Raw genomic sequence first — 14,328 nt, 5'->3', positions numbered from 1 at the left:
AAAGAGTGGGAGATGGACATTTTTGACTGCTTCCTCTACACTGAGCCTTGTGGGGCAGGTGGGGGGTGGTGGGGAGGTAGGCACAGTACAGTCTTAAAAATTGGGGCACTAGATGTTCAGTCTAAACCCTTCACTGCTTAGGGATAAGCTTAGAGTTGGGAGTTTCCTTCCATTATATGGTGCTGTGCCAGGGGTGGGTTTTATGATGAGACTGTTTCTCAGCCTTTCCTACCCAATTCAATGTGGGTATTTTCTCAGTTGTAGGAGTCATTCAGCTACTTTCTGGATTTTGCTTAGAGGGAATTACCCCATGTGTAGCTGTACATTTGGTGCATCCATAGGAAGAGGGAAATTTAAGCCTCCTTTGTTGTTATCTTGGTCTGGAGTCACTCCAAATATATTAAGCATGAATGAATTGGGCAAAAACATTATCTCTTTCAGATTTTAGACACTAATGATGCTTAGTATGTGACTTTAGGCAAAAAGTCAGTTTCTGTTTTGAAGGCAGAAATGACCAGGAAATAGTATTCTACTAATTTTTTAGTGAAGTTCAGTGATGTAAAGACAACTCATCATTAAACACAAATTAGCAATTTTCACTTCATTCATTTACTTTAGACTATGCTTACAATGACAACCACTGAACTTCCCCAAGAACATAGGAGTCATAACTATGCCAGACCAATGATCTATCCAGTTTATAATTCATCTTTAATAGTACAGCAAAAGGATTATTTTTTCAGAGGATGTTGGCTGCTTTCTCTGGTGAAAACCTCCAAACACAGGAGGGTAATGTCTGTTAACTTGCCATAGTAACCTGTTAAGGAGCTGGTACCCAAACGTCTACCTATATACTGAACAGATCATTTACTTAATGACAATTTCCAAATCTATCTCCAGTTCTTTTTTCTCTCCTGAACTTCAGACCCAAGTTGGTTTGTGAGTTGCTTAACATGATGGTCCCACAGGTACCTCCAAGTCAACATATCCACCTGAATTAAGCCATAATCTCTCCCCTTTACTCTCATTCCTGGAACTAGTCCTCTTCCTGTCAGTGAATGAATGGCATCCCTCAGACCCACTTGCCCAAGCCAGAAAGGGTACAGTCATCCTGCCCTTCACTTCAATAACCAATCCTATTGATTCTCCTTGTTCTAGTGCATCTTCATCCTCACAACTACCTAGTATCAGCTCTCATCATCTCTTACTTGGGAATATTACAGCAATGTGTTTATTGATCTCCCTAACATCCAAATGGCTACCAGCATGATCTTTTGAAAAAACATACCAGTGTTAAGAATTCTATAAGTCAGGGCTTCCCTGGTGGCACAGTGGTTGAGAGTCCACCTGCTGATTCAGGAGACATGGGTTCGTGCCCCGGTCCGGGAAGATCCCACATGCCGCGGAGCGGCTGGGCCCGTGAGCCATGGCCGCTGAGCCTGCGGGAGAGGCCGCGACAGTGAGAGGGCCGCATACCGCAAAGAAAAAAAAAAAAAGAATTCTATAAGTCAAAGTCTAAATTCCTTATCATTTCACACAAGACCTTATAAGATCTTTCAGCCTCATCTCTCAGAACTCTCTTCATTCACCCATATATCACTACTAATACACACATCTTTTGCTTTTGAAGAACCAAACATTCTAGTACCTCAAATCTTTCATTTTGTGTGTCCTGTAACTAGTTCTTTCAGCTTAATGATATACTCTCTTTTTTTTCAACTGACTTCTTTCAGTATTTTTTCTTTACCTTTGATTTTCTATAATTTCAAAATATGCTTAAGTATAGTTTTCTTGGCATTTATGCTGCTTGGTGTTTTCTGAGCTTCCTGGATCTGTGGTTTGGTGTCTGACATTAATTTGGAGAAATTCTCAGTCATAATTGTTTCAAATATTTCTTCTGTTCTTCTCTTGGTATTCACATTATGTGTATGTTACATCTTTTGTATTTGTCCCACAATCCTTGAATGCTCCATTCTGGCTGGTTTTTTTTTTTTTCTTTTCAGTCTTTGTTCTCTTTCCTTTTCAGTTTTGAAGACTTCTGTTGATATATCTTCAAGCTAGGAGTTCTTTCCTCAGATGTGTTTAGTCTACTAGTAAGCCATCAAAGACATTCTTCATTTCTGTTACAGTGTTTTTTGATCTGTAGCATTTCTTTTTGGTTCTTTCTTGGGATTCCTATATCTCTGTACTTACATTGCCCATCTGTTCTTGCTTGCTGTCTACTTTATCCATTAGAGCCCTTAGCACATAAATCATAGTTGTTGGAAATTCCCACTCTGATAAATCGAAATCTCTGCCATGTCTGGTTTTGATGCTTGCTCTATCTCCTCAAATTGTGTTTTTTGCCTTTTAGTGGGCCTTGTACTTTCTTCTTGCTAACTGGACATGATGTACCCAAAAAAGGAACTGCTGTAAATAGGCCTTAGTAATGTGGTGGTGAGGTGTGGGGGAGCGGAAGCATTCTGTAGTCCTATGATTAGGTCTCAGGCTTTTAGCAAGCCTGTGCCTCTGCACTGTGAACTTCAGTTTTTCCTCCATCTTTAAGTGGGATAGGATGGCTAGAGTGGGCTTTAGTTGGGTATTTACCTTCTTCCAGGTCAGGTAGGCTCTGATAATACCCCAGCTGGTTAGGTTCTGGTTAACTAGCTTCTCCTGAGGGCAGGCCTTGTTTAAAAAAACAGAGTGCTCTGGTGTATTTCAAAATGGCTCCTTTTCCCCTCCCCCTGCCAGAATAATGAGGGGGGGTTTTGTCTGATATTTACTGTGAGAACTTGGTCTAGCTCCTGGAGGTAAAACTCCCCAAAGTGTAGGCTTGCCCCCTATAACTGGGTCCCCCCAGAGTTTTTAACATCCAGACCTGTCCTCACTGAGGCTCCAGCAATTAGTTTCAGGTTTTCCTGCCCCAGCACAGGATTCTGTGGCAGTTTCCGCTCATGAGTCTGCTCCAGTAAGCCATGTGTTTGCCTGTCTGTCTCTCCAATCTTCAGGTCAGCAGTTTGCCCTGTGTCTCTTACAGATCCAAGAAGAGTTATTGATTTTTCAGACTGTTCAGTTTTTGTTCTTGTTGTTAGGATGGAGTGGTGACTTCTGAGCTCCTTACATGCCAAACCAGAAAACTATTCTAATAATATCCCAGAAATTGGTAAACAAGTTCATTTTTACACTATCCGAATGCATCATGATTTTATCAATTCAAGTTTATCCTCTCTCAGTCTTCATTTCTGTCTGAAGAAGGCTATAAGTTTTTAGCCACTTAGGACCATTGCCAAGTCTTCACCTACAACTTATCTATGTTCCAATCACAATAAATACATCACTTCTGATCAGGGAAACCACCCTCCCTTACTTCCCCTCACCCTCCACTTCTCAGTGCCCCATCAATACAGGTAAAATCTGTCACTTGTCCATGCTAGAGCTAATTGTAAGTATGCATCTAATAAGAGGAAAAAACGGAGATCTAGACCACCACAAATACCTGTCTCCCTTCTTATATGCTCTATTCAGCATCCATGTGATTACCCTCAAGACCTTACTTCTCCCCACTCCCAGAAGATTCCCGAGTGAAGGAGAGCATAGAGGAGGAGGGGGCAGGGATCCCAGTGCTCACTCACCTGCGAAAGAGCTCTCTGCAGCACACGTAGGTCTCATAGGTTCGATTGGTGAAACTTGTGTTTAGGAAGGAGACACAGTCAGTTTCAGCTCCCCTGGGGACATAGAGGATTCCTGGGTAAAGGAGATAGAGATGCTAAGGGGAAGCTTTTACACATGTTCCTTAAGGCTCTTAATTTTGGGGGTATAAATTGAGAACACTGTAGATTTGGTGCCTTTTCTATGCATATGTGAGATGGAGAGTTAAAACAGTATTCTGAGACTAAGCTGAGACACTTACCTGCCACACAGGCGCTGATAAGGGATACACAGGCCCCTGTGAAGAGGGCACTGACCACAACCTTGGACAAGTCACTCTTCCGGTGGGGCACCACTGATGCTGCGGACAACACAACAAAATAATTCAATCTCTTCCCCATGAGGCAATTAGGCATACCCCATGAAACCCCATTAGAAGAATGCTGAGGATCAAAATGCAGCAGATGAATAGCATTCTTACCACCAACCACCAGAGGCTGGACAGTGGCACCCTAAGAAGTGTGTATATTCATTAGTCCTAAGGGGTCACTAACTTAGACATTCCCCAGGTCAAGGATTGTGTGTCTGACCCTAACTATTTAGTGGTTCTGTGAACATTCCCAAGATATATCTGAATTAAGCAAAGCCCTGGGTTGCTCCAGACAGGTGCAAATGCCTTGGGTGTTCACTAGTTGAAATCTGCATTCTTAACCTGGACAGAATTAGACAGACCATTTTGAGCCAGAGAAATAAGGAGGGCAACATTCACCTAAGCCTTAGTCACATGATGCATATCCCACTACTGGATGACAAGCTCACAATCAGATTGTAATCAGGCATCAGAATTAGAATACAGGGACTTCCCTGGGGGCGCAGTGGTTAAGAATCCGCCTGCCAATGCAGGGGACACAGGTTCGAGCCCTGATCCGGGAAGATCCCACATGCCGCGGAGCAACTAGGCCTGTGCACCACAACTACTGAACCTGCACTCTAGAGCCTGCGAGCCACAACTGCTGAAGCCTGCACACCTAGAGCCCATGCTCAGCAACAAAGAGAAGCCACCAAAAGGAGAAGCCCGCGCACCACAACGAAGAGTAGCCCCCGCTCACTGCAACTAGAGAAAGCCTGTGCACGGCAACGAAGACCCAACACGGCCAAAAATAAATAAATAAATATTTTTTTAAAAAGAATTAGAATACAGACAAGTGTTTAACAGAAGGGAAAAAGATAAACTGAAAGGAAATTGTTTTACTTTTAAATTGTTCGATCAGCTACCAAGTGAATCAACTTAATGATTCTAGCCCAGAATATGAGTGCCATAAAAAATGGACACACTGAGCTGTATTTTTCTTACACTTTATTTCTCACTTGGATCTTCCAAACTCTTGGAATCCCCTGCCTTCAAGGACAATTCCACTTTCCTCATATTATTTCCTCCAGCCATCACTATTCAGCAAGATTTTCAGCAATCTAATTGTATCTATGTATGCTTCACATACTCACTCCTCCCACACCTGGTGACTTGCAGCTTTTAATCCAACACTTCATACCACTTGCTCTAATTACCTATCTGCCTTATGTGTCTGCTGCTTTTATTTGTCCTTTGATTCCCTGTGCAATGCCTAATTCTGTGAAGTCAACTGGTGTGCAGCATAATTTCAGAAAGTACCTTCACTACTGAATAAAAAACAAAATACATTTACTTATATATGCACTATGTCCATTTAATGGCAAAATAAAAATAATACCATTATAGTCTTCCTCATAGGGAAAATAAAAATAAAATTGGTCTTTTGGGCCTCCATTTGAAAGGGAAAAAAATGACAGAAGTTGAGATTGCAAACCCAGCCTGGGCTTCATGCATAGCCAGGTAGCATGATTACGTTAACTCCAAATTAACTTCCACCTGAGAGGCCCATTTCACATCAGCTTCTCTATCTGGTCTCAACTCATACTGAAGCACCAAGAATGCCCACTACAGATGCTGGGAACTGGCTGGCATATTGGGTAGCTGGGAAAATGAATTAACTCACTCAAGCCTCCCAGTGTGATTCCTATGGAACTAAGATTGGCAAATCCACAGAGTGAAAATGTTGTAATGATTTCGGCTCTCACCTAGGGAAAACAAAAATAAATAAGTAAACTCAGTCCTATGTGTGCAGTCGTATAATCATGATAGACGTTCCAGAGTACTTAGAACCTCCAATCTTGTGTGTGCTACTCCAAGGAATATGGAAAGGATGCTCAGAAAATAATCGCTTCATGAGTTATTATAGGGATAATGATATGGAACCACCATGGCCTCTTTACCCAATGCTCTTCTTGTTGAAGCCTATGAATTAGGAGGTCTAGGAATGAGGATGATTGAGAGAAAAGAGATAGAGGGAGAGAAAAAAGGAGCTCAGTTTATAGCAATTTAAACTTATAAATGAAGGAGACCTTAGACTATCAGAAATAGTATCCTCCTTCGACTGCCCCAACTGTAAAGGCTCAGTAATTACATTCTAGAGAGAAGTTGGGTCAGGGTGTAGCGGACTAGCACACAGACCTCAGGGCAGCTCAGGCACCGAAGCTAAGCATACTGTTACTCTTGCTTTGTGGTCAGGCCTGGGACCCTGGAAAGGGATCTGTGGGTGTTAAACTTTAGTGTAACACTTTTTGTCTGCCTGGACTGTTTATGCTTTTCTAGATTGTCACTTACAGAAATCCACTGTTTCTCGCCTCCAATCCACTCTTCCACTCCAGAGAGACGTTTGTTTTTGTACTGAGACAGTCGCTGATAGGCCACAAACTCATTTGTGAAGAACTTGATCCCCACCATCTCAGCCACCATCGGACAGTCTGCCCACTCGACACCCATCATGAAAACCACGGGCCTTAGGATATAGGAGCAGATGACCTGGGTGAGAGAAAGAGACAGTCAGGAGACAAAGACTTCTCTGGAGCCTTGACTCAGTCTCCTCCTCCCTTTTCCTCTCCACGCTCCCTCAGTGCACTGTGGGTCAGGAGGACATGCACAATTCAAGGACTACTTAAACACACCCTAGAGCGACAGCCCAACAAATGGAATCCTTTACCTGAAAAGTGAGTCCCTGTATGTCTACCAGTTCCCCTAGCCAGGAGAGGGCAGCATTGACGAAGCCCAGCACTGCCAAAAAAGCAATCAGGTTGGCTGCTACGTTAGCAGCAAGGCCTATGGCATCTGTGGCTCCATTGCTGGCAGCTTCCAGAACATTCTTCTCCTTCCTGTGGTTATTGGGCATAGGGGAAGAATACGGTGTCTAGAGCAATCTCGGCTCCTCAGAGAAGAGCTGTCCCACTGTCCCAGCAGTGCAGGAGTGCAACAGGACAGTGCAAGAACAGCTTGAGAGATGATGGGGGTTCCTAGTGACCCTTTTTGTGGAAATAACACTGAAGCAGAATCAGATTTAATCGCCATGAAATGGTACTGACACAAAGGACAGAGGATAATGGCATGCAGAAGAGAGAGGCAGGTGGGAGGGTTAAACAAAAGGAAAAAATCAACATGATTAGCTAAAGGCAGAGGTAGACAAGAGGAGATATGGAATCATATTATTCCTTCTCCAGGAGACTTGAAGCCTCTGCCACCATAGCACCACTCTTGACTCTGCACCTGACCTCACCATCTCCCAAATTATGTGCCTCATTGGACTCACCCACGGGGCAATTTTACCCCCTCCTTATTCTTGAACTTGGACTCCTCCACTTCTGGATATACCAGCTTTGACAAAGCAAGAGCAGAAGGGGCAGCCATCACAGAGGCAGAAATCAAGGATGATGCGTCAATCTGTAAGGCCAGACTTAGGAATGAGCATCTACAGAACCCAGACTTGGGCTCACCCAGGAGTGATCAAACAGACTATGCTTACCCCAAAGGATACGAAGGCTCCCAAGACAGTGCCTGAGATGGTGGCAAACCCTCCAGTCATCACTGCATGGACTTCTGAAAGCGTCATGTCTGCAAGGTATGGACGGATGAGCAGAGGTGCCTCTGTCTATAAAAAAGGAGAAGAGAGTCAGATTCAAGAAGGTACAGCTCCCCATCCCAGAGTGCCTGCCCCAGCTCCGGGCACACATCCCTCCAGTGTGGGTGCTCTTCCAAAACTAAGCTCTGCTCTTAGGCTCTCCCAGTGTCTGGCTCACCCCCTCTGGCACCTAATCATATCCTGGCTAGCACTCTTCTCATGTGTTTTCATATCAGTTTGTCTCATCTATTTAAAATTTAGAATGCTATAGAATACAAACAGTATATTTCTTTTTTATGTTCTCAATGTCTAAAACTATATACTCGGGAATTCCCTGGTGGTCCAGTGGTTGGGACTCCGCACTTTCACTGCCAATGTCCGGGATTCGATCCTTGGTTGGGGACCTAGGATCCCACAAGCCACGTGGCGTGGCCCAAACAAACAAACAAACAAAAACTATATACTTAGTGAATGACTTTAGTATAGTGTACTTACTGAGTACATATTAATTGCTTAAAAGGTATTCATTAAATGAATTGCAAATAGATTACTGAAGCCCAATGCTGATGAAAGAATCAAAAGAAATAATGTTTGTGAAAATGGTATGAAATTACGAAGACCCAACTATGTAAAATATATCTAGCATTGACCTAAGAAATACTTATTATTTAATGAGTGACAACTATGTGCCTAGTGCTATATGATATGCTAGGGACATTCCTATGAATAAGGCAAAGTTCCTACTCTTAGGACCTTATAGTCTAGCAGAGGAAACTAAGCTGATTATGGAGAATTTCAGCAAAATGCAGCATGCTATGGTAGAAGTGTACAGAAGTACTCTGAGAACATTTCAAATACCATTAATCAGCCTAGGGTCTTAGGAGAGAAAGACCTCAACACTAATTCCTTGTCAGTTTGACACCATTGTCCCTGACACTGAGTTGATCAGTCAGTAGCATATATTGAACACCTACTCCATACAGACAAATGTATCAAACAAGTATTATGGGGACAAGCTTTGGTGTTAGCCATGAGCAAGGCAAACTATTGTCTCCTTAGAGACCCTGGAAAACAAAGGTCACAGGAAGAAACCAGAATATGGAGGAAACATCTTTCATAACCCCTGAAGGGGGATGACTTGGACCAGGCCATTTCCCTAAATTCCTGTGTAAGAAGTTGGATCTGTGGTTAAGTATGTCCCCATTACATACACCCAAATAAGTATTATTAGGTATGAAAGGTGAAAGCAATGAGCTGAGTTCCAAGTTTCCTTTCATCAGAGTGACTGGCTGCCCATACAGTCTTCACCTATTTGACTTTTCAAAAGGAAAGCATACATTTCTCAAACTGTTTTCTGCCATACTCTCTGTTCCCCAGAGAAAAGATCAGAAGGCCTCAGGGTGCTTACCATACCCACAAAGATGTTTCCTGCCACAGCCAGGGTCTCTGGGGCAGTGGTGCCCATGGTGATTTGCAAAAACCAGGCAATCTAAAGGGATGCAAAGTTCCAAACCATTAACATTAGCAGAAATCTCGGGGTGTATCCGTCAAAACTCCTCCTCCATTACGTTGGTAAGGAAACTAAGGCCTAGAGGAGAAGCACAAGGCCGAGACCACAAACCAAGTTACAAACAGAGCCTGGACCAGAACTCAGGACTCTTGGCTTCCAGAAAAAGTAGATTAAAACTCAGTATGAAATGGCAGTTCAGCCCATTTTTTTTCTCCCTGCTCTGACCCTCAGCCTGCCTAGGGCCTGGTCCTGACCACCTGATATCAGGCACGCTTGAAAGAGTTTGCTTTTCACATTCGTTCTAATGCTCTAGATCTGACATATGGTCATTTTTTCCCAAAGTAAGCGCCATCTTCATGCCTCTTGATAGATCACAAGACAAAGGCCCACCTCCTGACTGTGCAGGAGAATGACTCACCTTCTGAACTACCCACTGCACAAAGCCCAGGTAGTAAAGAATAGACATCACACATCCAAAGAAAAGGATGATCGGTAAGGCCTATAATGAGAATGATGGGGCAACCAGTGAGATACTACACTGAATGTGCAGCTGTGTGCCATAAGAAGACTGTGTTTCAGGTCTCTAAGTTAAGTTCTCAGCATCCCAGGCACAGCTGATACAGTATAGATACTCTGGATATTTAAACACAAGCTAGTCTAGGAATAAATTTTAAATGTATTGCAAATCTATGACGCCATCAATACTAAGCCACAAGGAGATGTTTTCTAAGCCTTCTTCTCCCAGCCCTATTTCATTGCAATTTCAGTATGACAATGATCAAAGGGCAAGACATTAATGCTGCTTCCTATATGGATAAGATCAAATCCTCTTCTTACGGTCACATTGGTATATAGACTGGCTGATCTCTTGGACACACATCTTCGTCATCTCGCTTTATCCCCCTCACCCTCACTGCCACTGACCCTCATTCTTGCTCATGAAACATATGACCTGAAAAGCGAAGATATCCTTGACCAGCATATCCCCAAAAACAAAACTGGAGCCAGCCACAGTATAGTTGAGAAAAATCTGAAAGAAAAAAAAGAGAGACAGAACAAGAGTGAAGCCAGAAAGGACACAGGGAAGATAGGATCAGCCTCATGTATGATGAGGACCTAGTGCTGCTACTGAGGTTGGCCCCCCTTTGACAGCATGGGAAGCAGCCTAAGTCACTATGAGCTACTCAATGAATGACAGAGGACTCAGCAGTTCCATTCTCTTTATCTGCATGCATAGTTGTACCCCAGTATACTCTCTCCTTTCCCACCAGATCACCCACCACCATCACTAACAAGACACAGCCTGATCTCCTCATGCTTTCCCCCAGTCTCCTTTCTCTAGGGTTCTAAAAGAGCTCTCATATTCAGTTTCTCATACCTGAATCTGGTTTCCCAGCCACTGAAATGCATTAAATCCAGGATCAGTTCTGATGACCAAGATCCCAAAGACAAACTGAAGACCTAGGCCCCAAAGCACTGCCCTCCAGGACACCTGGGACCAATAAGAACGTTATTCTAATGTGAGCTCTAAACCCGACTTGTTCATTACCTGGCTGGGGTTTTAAACATGGGTACGTGTACTCTGGAACCACCTTAGCATGTTAACAGTAAATCTGGGGTAAGATGGAACAGGGAGCAGGGGGAAATAGGGCAGTAGTATATAAAGAGCCACATACGTCTATGTGTTTTCAGAACTATGCCTACAGGTTAGACCTCACACACAGACACACGCACACATACATATAAAGGCATCATAAACCACTACTTTAATATTACTAGGTGCAATGCAAGCTCATTCTCTATTGTATTCTATTTTCTTTCTTTCCTTCTTTATTTTTTGTTTTGTTTGTTTTTTCTTTAACACTGGTCTGGATCTACAAAATTGATATCAAGGCTCACTAACGGATCACAACCTACAGTTTGAAAATAAATGGTCTAGGGCCTGTGAGAACTTTAAACTTCACTTAGGGGCAAAATTGTCAAAGGGGCCAATTCCAGAGATTGTTAAGAACTTAGCTCTATGCCTTTGTGATCAATACTTGGCTCATGCACTTTGTAATTAGTAACACATGGTCCTTGGCTAGGTATTACTACGCCCACCCTGCAATACCCAAAACTCACTGCACTGTGGTGTTTGGAGCAGGCAAAGAGGATGAGGGTGAACATGCAGATTCCTGCGAAGGAGATCAGCTGCTCTAGCCTTTGGGCTGTGTCTAGAGCCAGCCACAGGATAAGGCCAACCAAGGAGACTCCCACGAACACACTGGAGAGGGAATTTCAAGATCATGTCATCAAATCAGTGAGTGAATAAGAAATCATTAACTTTACCTCTAAAAAATAGAAATTCACCACAAGGATAAATGAAACAACCCAATAGATTAGACACAAAGACATATCTTTAGAATCATTCATCTGGTGGTTTCCCAGTTAACACCTCTCCCCTCCCCTCAACTCTTTTACTCACAGAATGAAGCTGAAAGAGTCCAATCTGAGGACGTAAATCTCATGACCTTCTTTTCTTCAAGTTATCATATCAGTAAGGTGTGATATAAAGACTTATTCTTTAAGAATGTTCTAATGCATAACCAAAGTATTTTAAAAAGAAGGAGGAAAAGTCCTCCCATGGACCTCCACCCACTTTCCAACCACTCCAAGGGTAAGAGTAAAGGCTAAGCCACAAATCAACTACTTAATGTCCTGTGGTCCCTTGATGTACCAAACATGCTTGATCAATACATAAACTAGTCTCCTCATGTCTGAGTGTTGGAGTCATTTCAGTTCAAGGGAAAAGAATTAGAAGGTGAATCACATATGAAAAGAAAAGAAAACAAAAAGAGCACATTGTCCGTTGAGATGCCATAGGAACAACGAAGACGACGACAGAAGGGATTACAGGTCAGGGTTGAATCTTGGAGCTGTTCTCACTGTGAACTCAAAGTGAATTAAATCTGTCTTCCATGGATAACTAATAAGAACGTGCTCTATAAAAAATTTAAAAACAAAATTAAAAAAATAAAGTAACATTAAAAAATAAATAAATAAATAAATCTGGCTTCCAGAATCCATCCTGTTAATGAAGAAAGTCCTTTCACTCTATCCCTCCAGTGTCAAATAAATCAATGATCCAAAATTTAGGCTGTAGTCTGGTGTGTTTCTCCAAATGATCACTGTTGCAAACATCCTGAACAGCTATTTTCTGTGCATCCATTGGACAAAAGGCATAAAAGTGGAACATATAGAGAGTCTGAAAGTTATCCTCTCACCCCAGGCGTGTGATCAAAGGACACGTGCATGCCACAGTTAGTTAGATGAGGTGCGGCTGCTGTAGCATCCAGCTCAGTATACACTGAACAGTGAGTTTGCTCCTTAAACTCTAGGGAATTATAAGACACCAGTTGGTGCAGGAAGTCTGGAGGACTAGAGGGAAAAAAAGCACAAAAAGTATCCGGGAACTAAGGGAGAAACACATGACCACCAAATCAATTTGATAGTTTAATGCTGCTATAAGCCTCTTTGCCTTGATTTCTTCATTGAAGAGGAGTATGGTTTTTCTCATTTCTGATACCAGCCCTGACAATAAATAGACTGAAACTCTTCTCTGAAATGGAACCCCTCCTGCTCCCTAGCAATATTGAGACATGAGGCTATAAGAAACTGGACTAGGTTCAGTGTTCAGAGGCCCGTTGCTATTTGCTCACTGAGCCTTGGGTTTTTTTGTCTTTTTTTTTTAACATCTTTATTGGAGTATAATTGCTTTACAATGGTGTGTTAGTTTCTGCTTTATAACAAAGTGAATCAGTTATACATATACATATATCCCCATATCTCTTCCCTCTTGCATCTCCATCCCTCCCACCCTCCCTATCACACCTCTCTAGGTGGTGACAGAGCACCGAGCTGATCTTCCTGTGCCATGCAGCTGCTTCCCACTAGCTATCTATTTTACGTTTGGTAGTGTATATACATCCATGCCACTCTCTCACTTTGTCCCAGCTTACCCTTCCCCCTCCCCGTGTCCTCAAGTCCATTCTCTAGTAGGTCTGCATCTTTATTCCCGTCTTGCCCCTAGGTTTTTTGTTTGTTTTTGTTTTTTTTAGATTCCAGCTCTATTTACAATAGCCAGGACATGGAAGGAACCTAAGTGTTCATCAACAGATGAATGAATAAAGAAGATGTGGCACATATATACAATGGAATATTACTCAGCCATACAAAGAAATGAAATTGAGTTATTTGTCGTGAGGTGGATGGACCTAGAGTCTGTCATACAGAGTGAAGTAAGTCAGAAAGAGAAAAACAAATACCGCATGAGCCTTGGTTTTGTAAAGTATAGGGGAGGGTCTGAGAGACAGCCCAGGAACCATCAAAGGAGGAAAAGGGTAATGGATTGGGGTTTAAGACAAGTTGTGGGATGAGGGATATTGAGATTCTTATCTTACCATTTCATCCAAAGCTTCAGGCAGGAGTTTTCAAGGGGCTTCAGACATCTTGTTAATTTTTCACCAAAGAACCTTTTCAGAAAGCGGTGAACCAGGACTAAAAGCACCAAACAGGTGAGGACGAACAAGGCCAGTGCCCTATGGAAATTCAAGATGCAAGCTGCCAGGAAGTAGGCAGCATAAGCTAAAAAGAGAAAGTACAGTGTAAGGATCAGCAAGGCAGAGCCCCTTAGGACCAAATGAAGATTTAGTCATGAATGTCTGGGACATAAGGCAGGTAAAACCCTCCAGTGACCTTACCACCCAGCCCTATCAGAGTGAGATGCAATTCTCAAGGCCAGGCTAGATAGCTAACTGTTTTCTTGGGATATCCCAAGGAGGAACCAACTTAGTTTGAATGTTGCATATTTTCACTTGTCTCTGATAAAATCTCATTCCCTTCTATTTTATCTGATATTCTCTTTCTATCCCTGGAAGTGGATTTGATCAGCACCCACCTTTATACTCTTAAAAAGTCATCTTTTCTCAAAACTTTACAACCCCAGTCATTTTAACCTTTCCTCTTCAGCAGAGCCATTCTTCTAGTAAACAAGGCTACTATTAGGGGGTACAGCCATATGGTTCTCATTCCATGGCCCCTTGACTCACCCCCAAATATAATTTTTGTTCTCACTACTCCAGCTGCCTCTAATATTCACATCAAAGTCCCATACGTCACTGACGGTATATTTTCAATAAAGGTTTGCTATCTATTCTTTTTTTTTTT

General features: G+C 42.6%; 1 protein-coding gene across 2 annotated transcripts in view; it reads right to left on the bottom strand.

Moving 5' to 3' along the window:
- Positions 1-14,328, bottom strand: part of SLC28A2 (solute carrier family 28 member 2) — a 77,335-nt gene that overhangs the window by 7,364 nt on the left and 55,643 nt on the right. For both annotated transcript variants that reach the window (XM_007467018.1, XM_007467017.1), the window contains 13 exons: positions 13,563-13,746; positions 11,245-11,386; positions 10,502-10,615; positions 10,076-10,153; positions 9,542-9,622; positions 9,022-9,102; positions 7,518-7,643; positions 7,305-7,435; positions 6,705-6,873; positions 6,329-6,526; positions 5,661-5,742; positions 3,890-3,988; positions 3,612-3,723 (listed from right to left, as the gene is read on the bottom strand). In XM_007467018.1, the coding sequence (XP_007467080.1) occupies positions 3,612-3,723; positions 3,890-3,988; positions 5,661-5,742; positions 6,329-6,526; positions 6,705-6,873; positions 7,305-7,435; positions 7,518-7,643; positions 9,022-9,102; positions 9,542-9,622; positions 10,076-10,153; positions 10,502-10,615; positions 11,245-11,386; positions 13,563-13,746 (1,597 nt within the window). The remainder of the gene's footprint in view (positions 1-3,611; positions 3,724-3,889; positions 3,989-5,660; positions 5,743-6,328; positions 6,527-6,704; positions 6,874-7,304; positions 7,436-7,517; positions 7,644-9,021; positions 9,103-9,541; positions 9,623-10,075; positions 10,154-10,501; positions 10,616-11,244; positions 11,387-13,562; positions 13,747-14,328) is intronic.

The sequence above is a fragment of the Lipotes vexillifer genome, unplaced genomic scaffold, assembly GCF_000442215.2.
Source record: "Lipotes vexillifer unplaced genomic scaffold, Lipotes_vexillifer_v1.1 scaffold1010, whole genome shotgun sequence".
NCBI classification, from domain to species: Eukaryota; Metazoa; Chordata; class Mammalia; order Artiodactyla; family Lipotidae; genus Lipotes; species Lipotes vexillifer.
The sequence above is the reverse complement of the archived record's forward strand: the minus strand, read 5'-3'. Positions and strand labels throughout refer to the sequence as shown.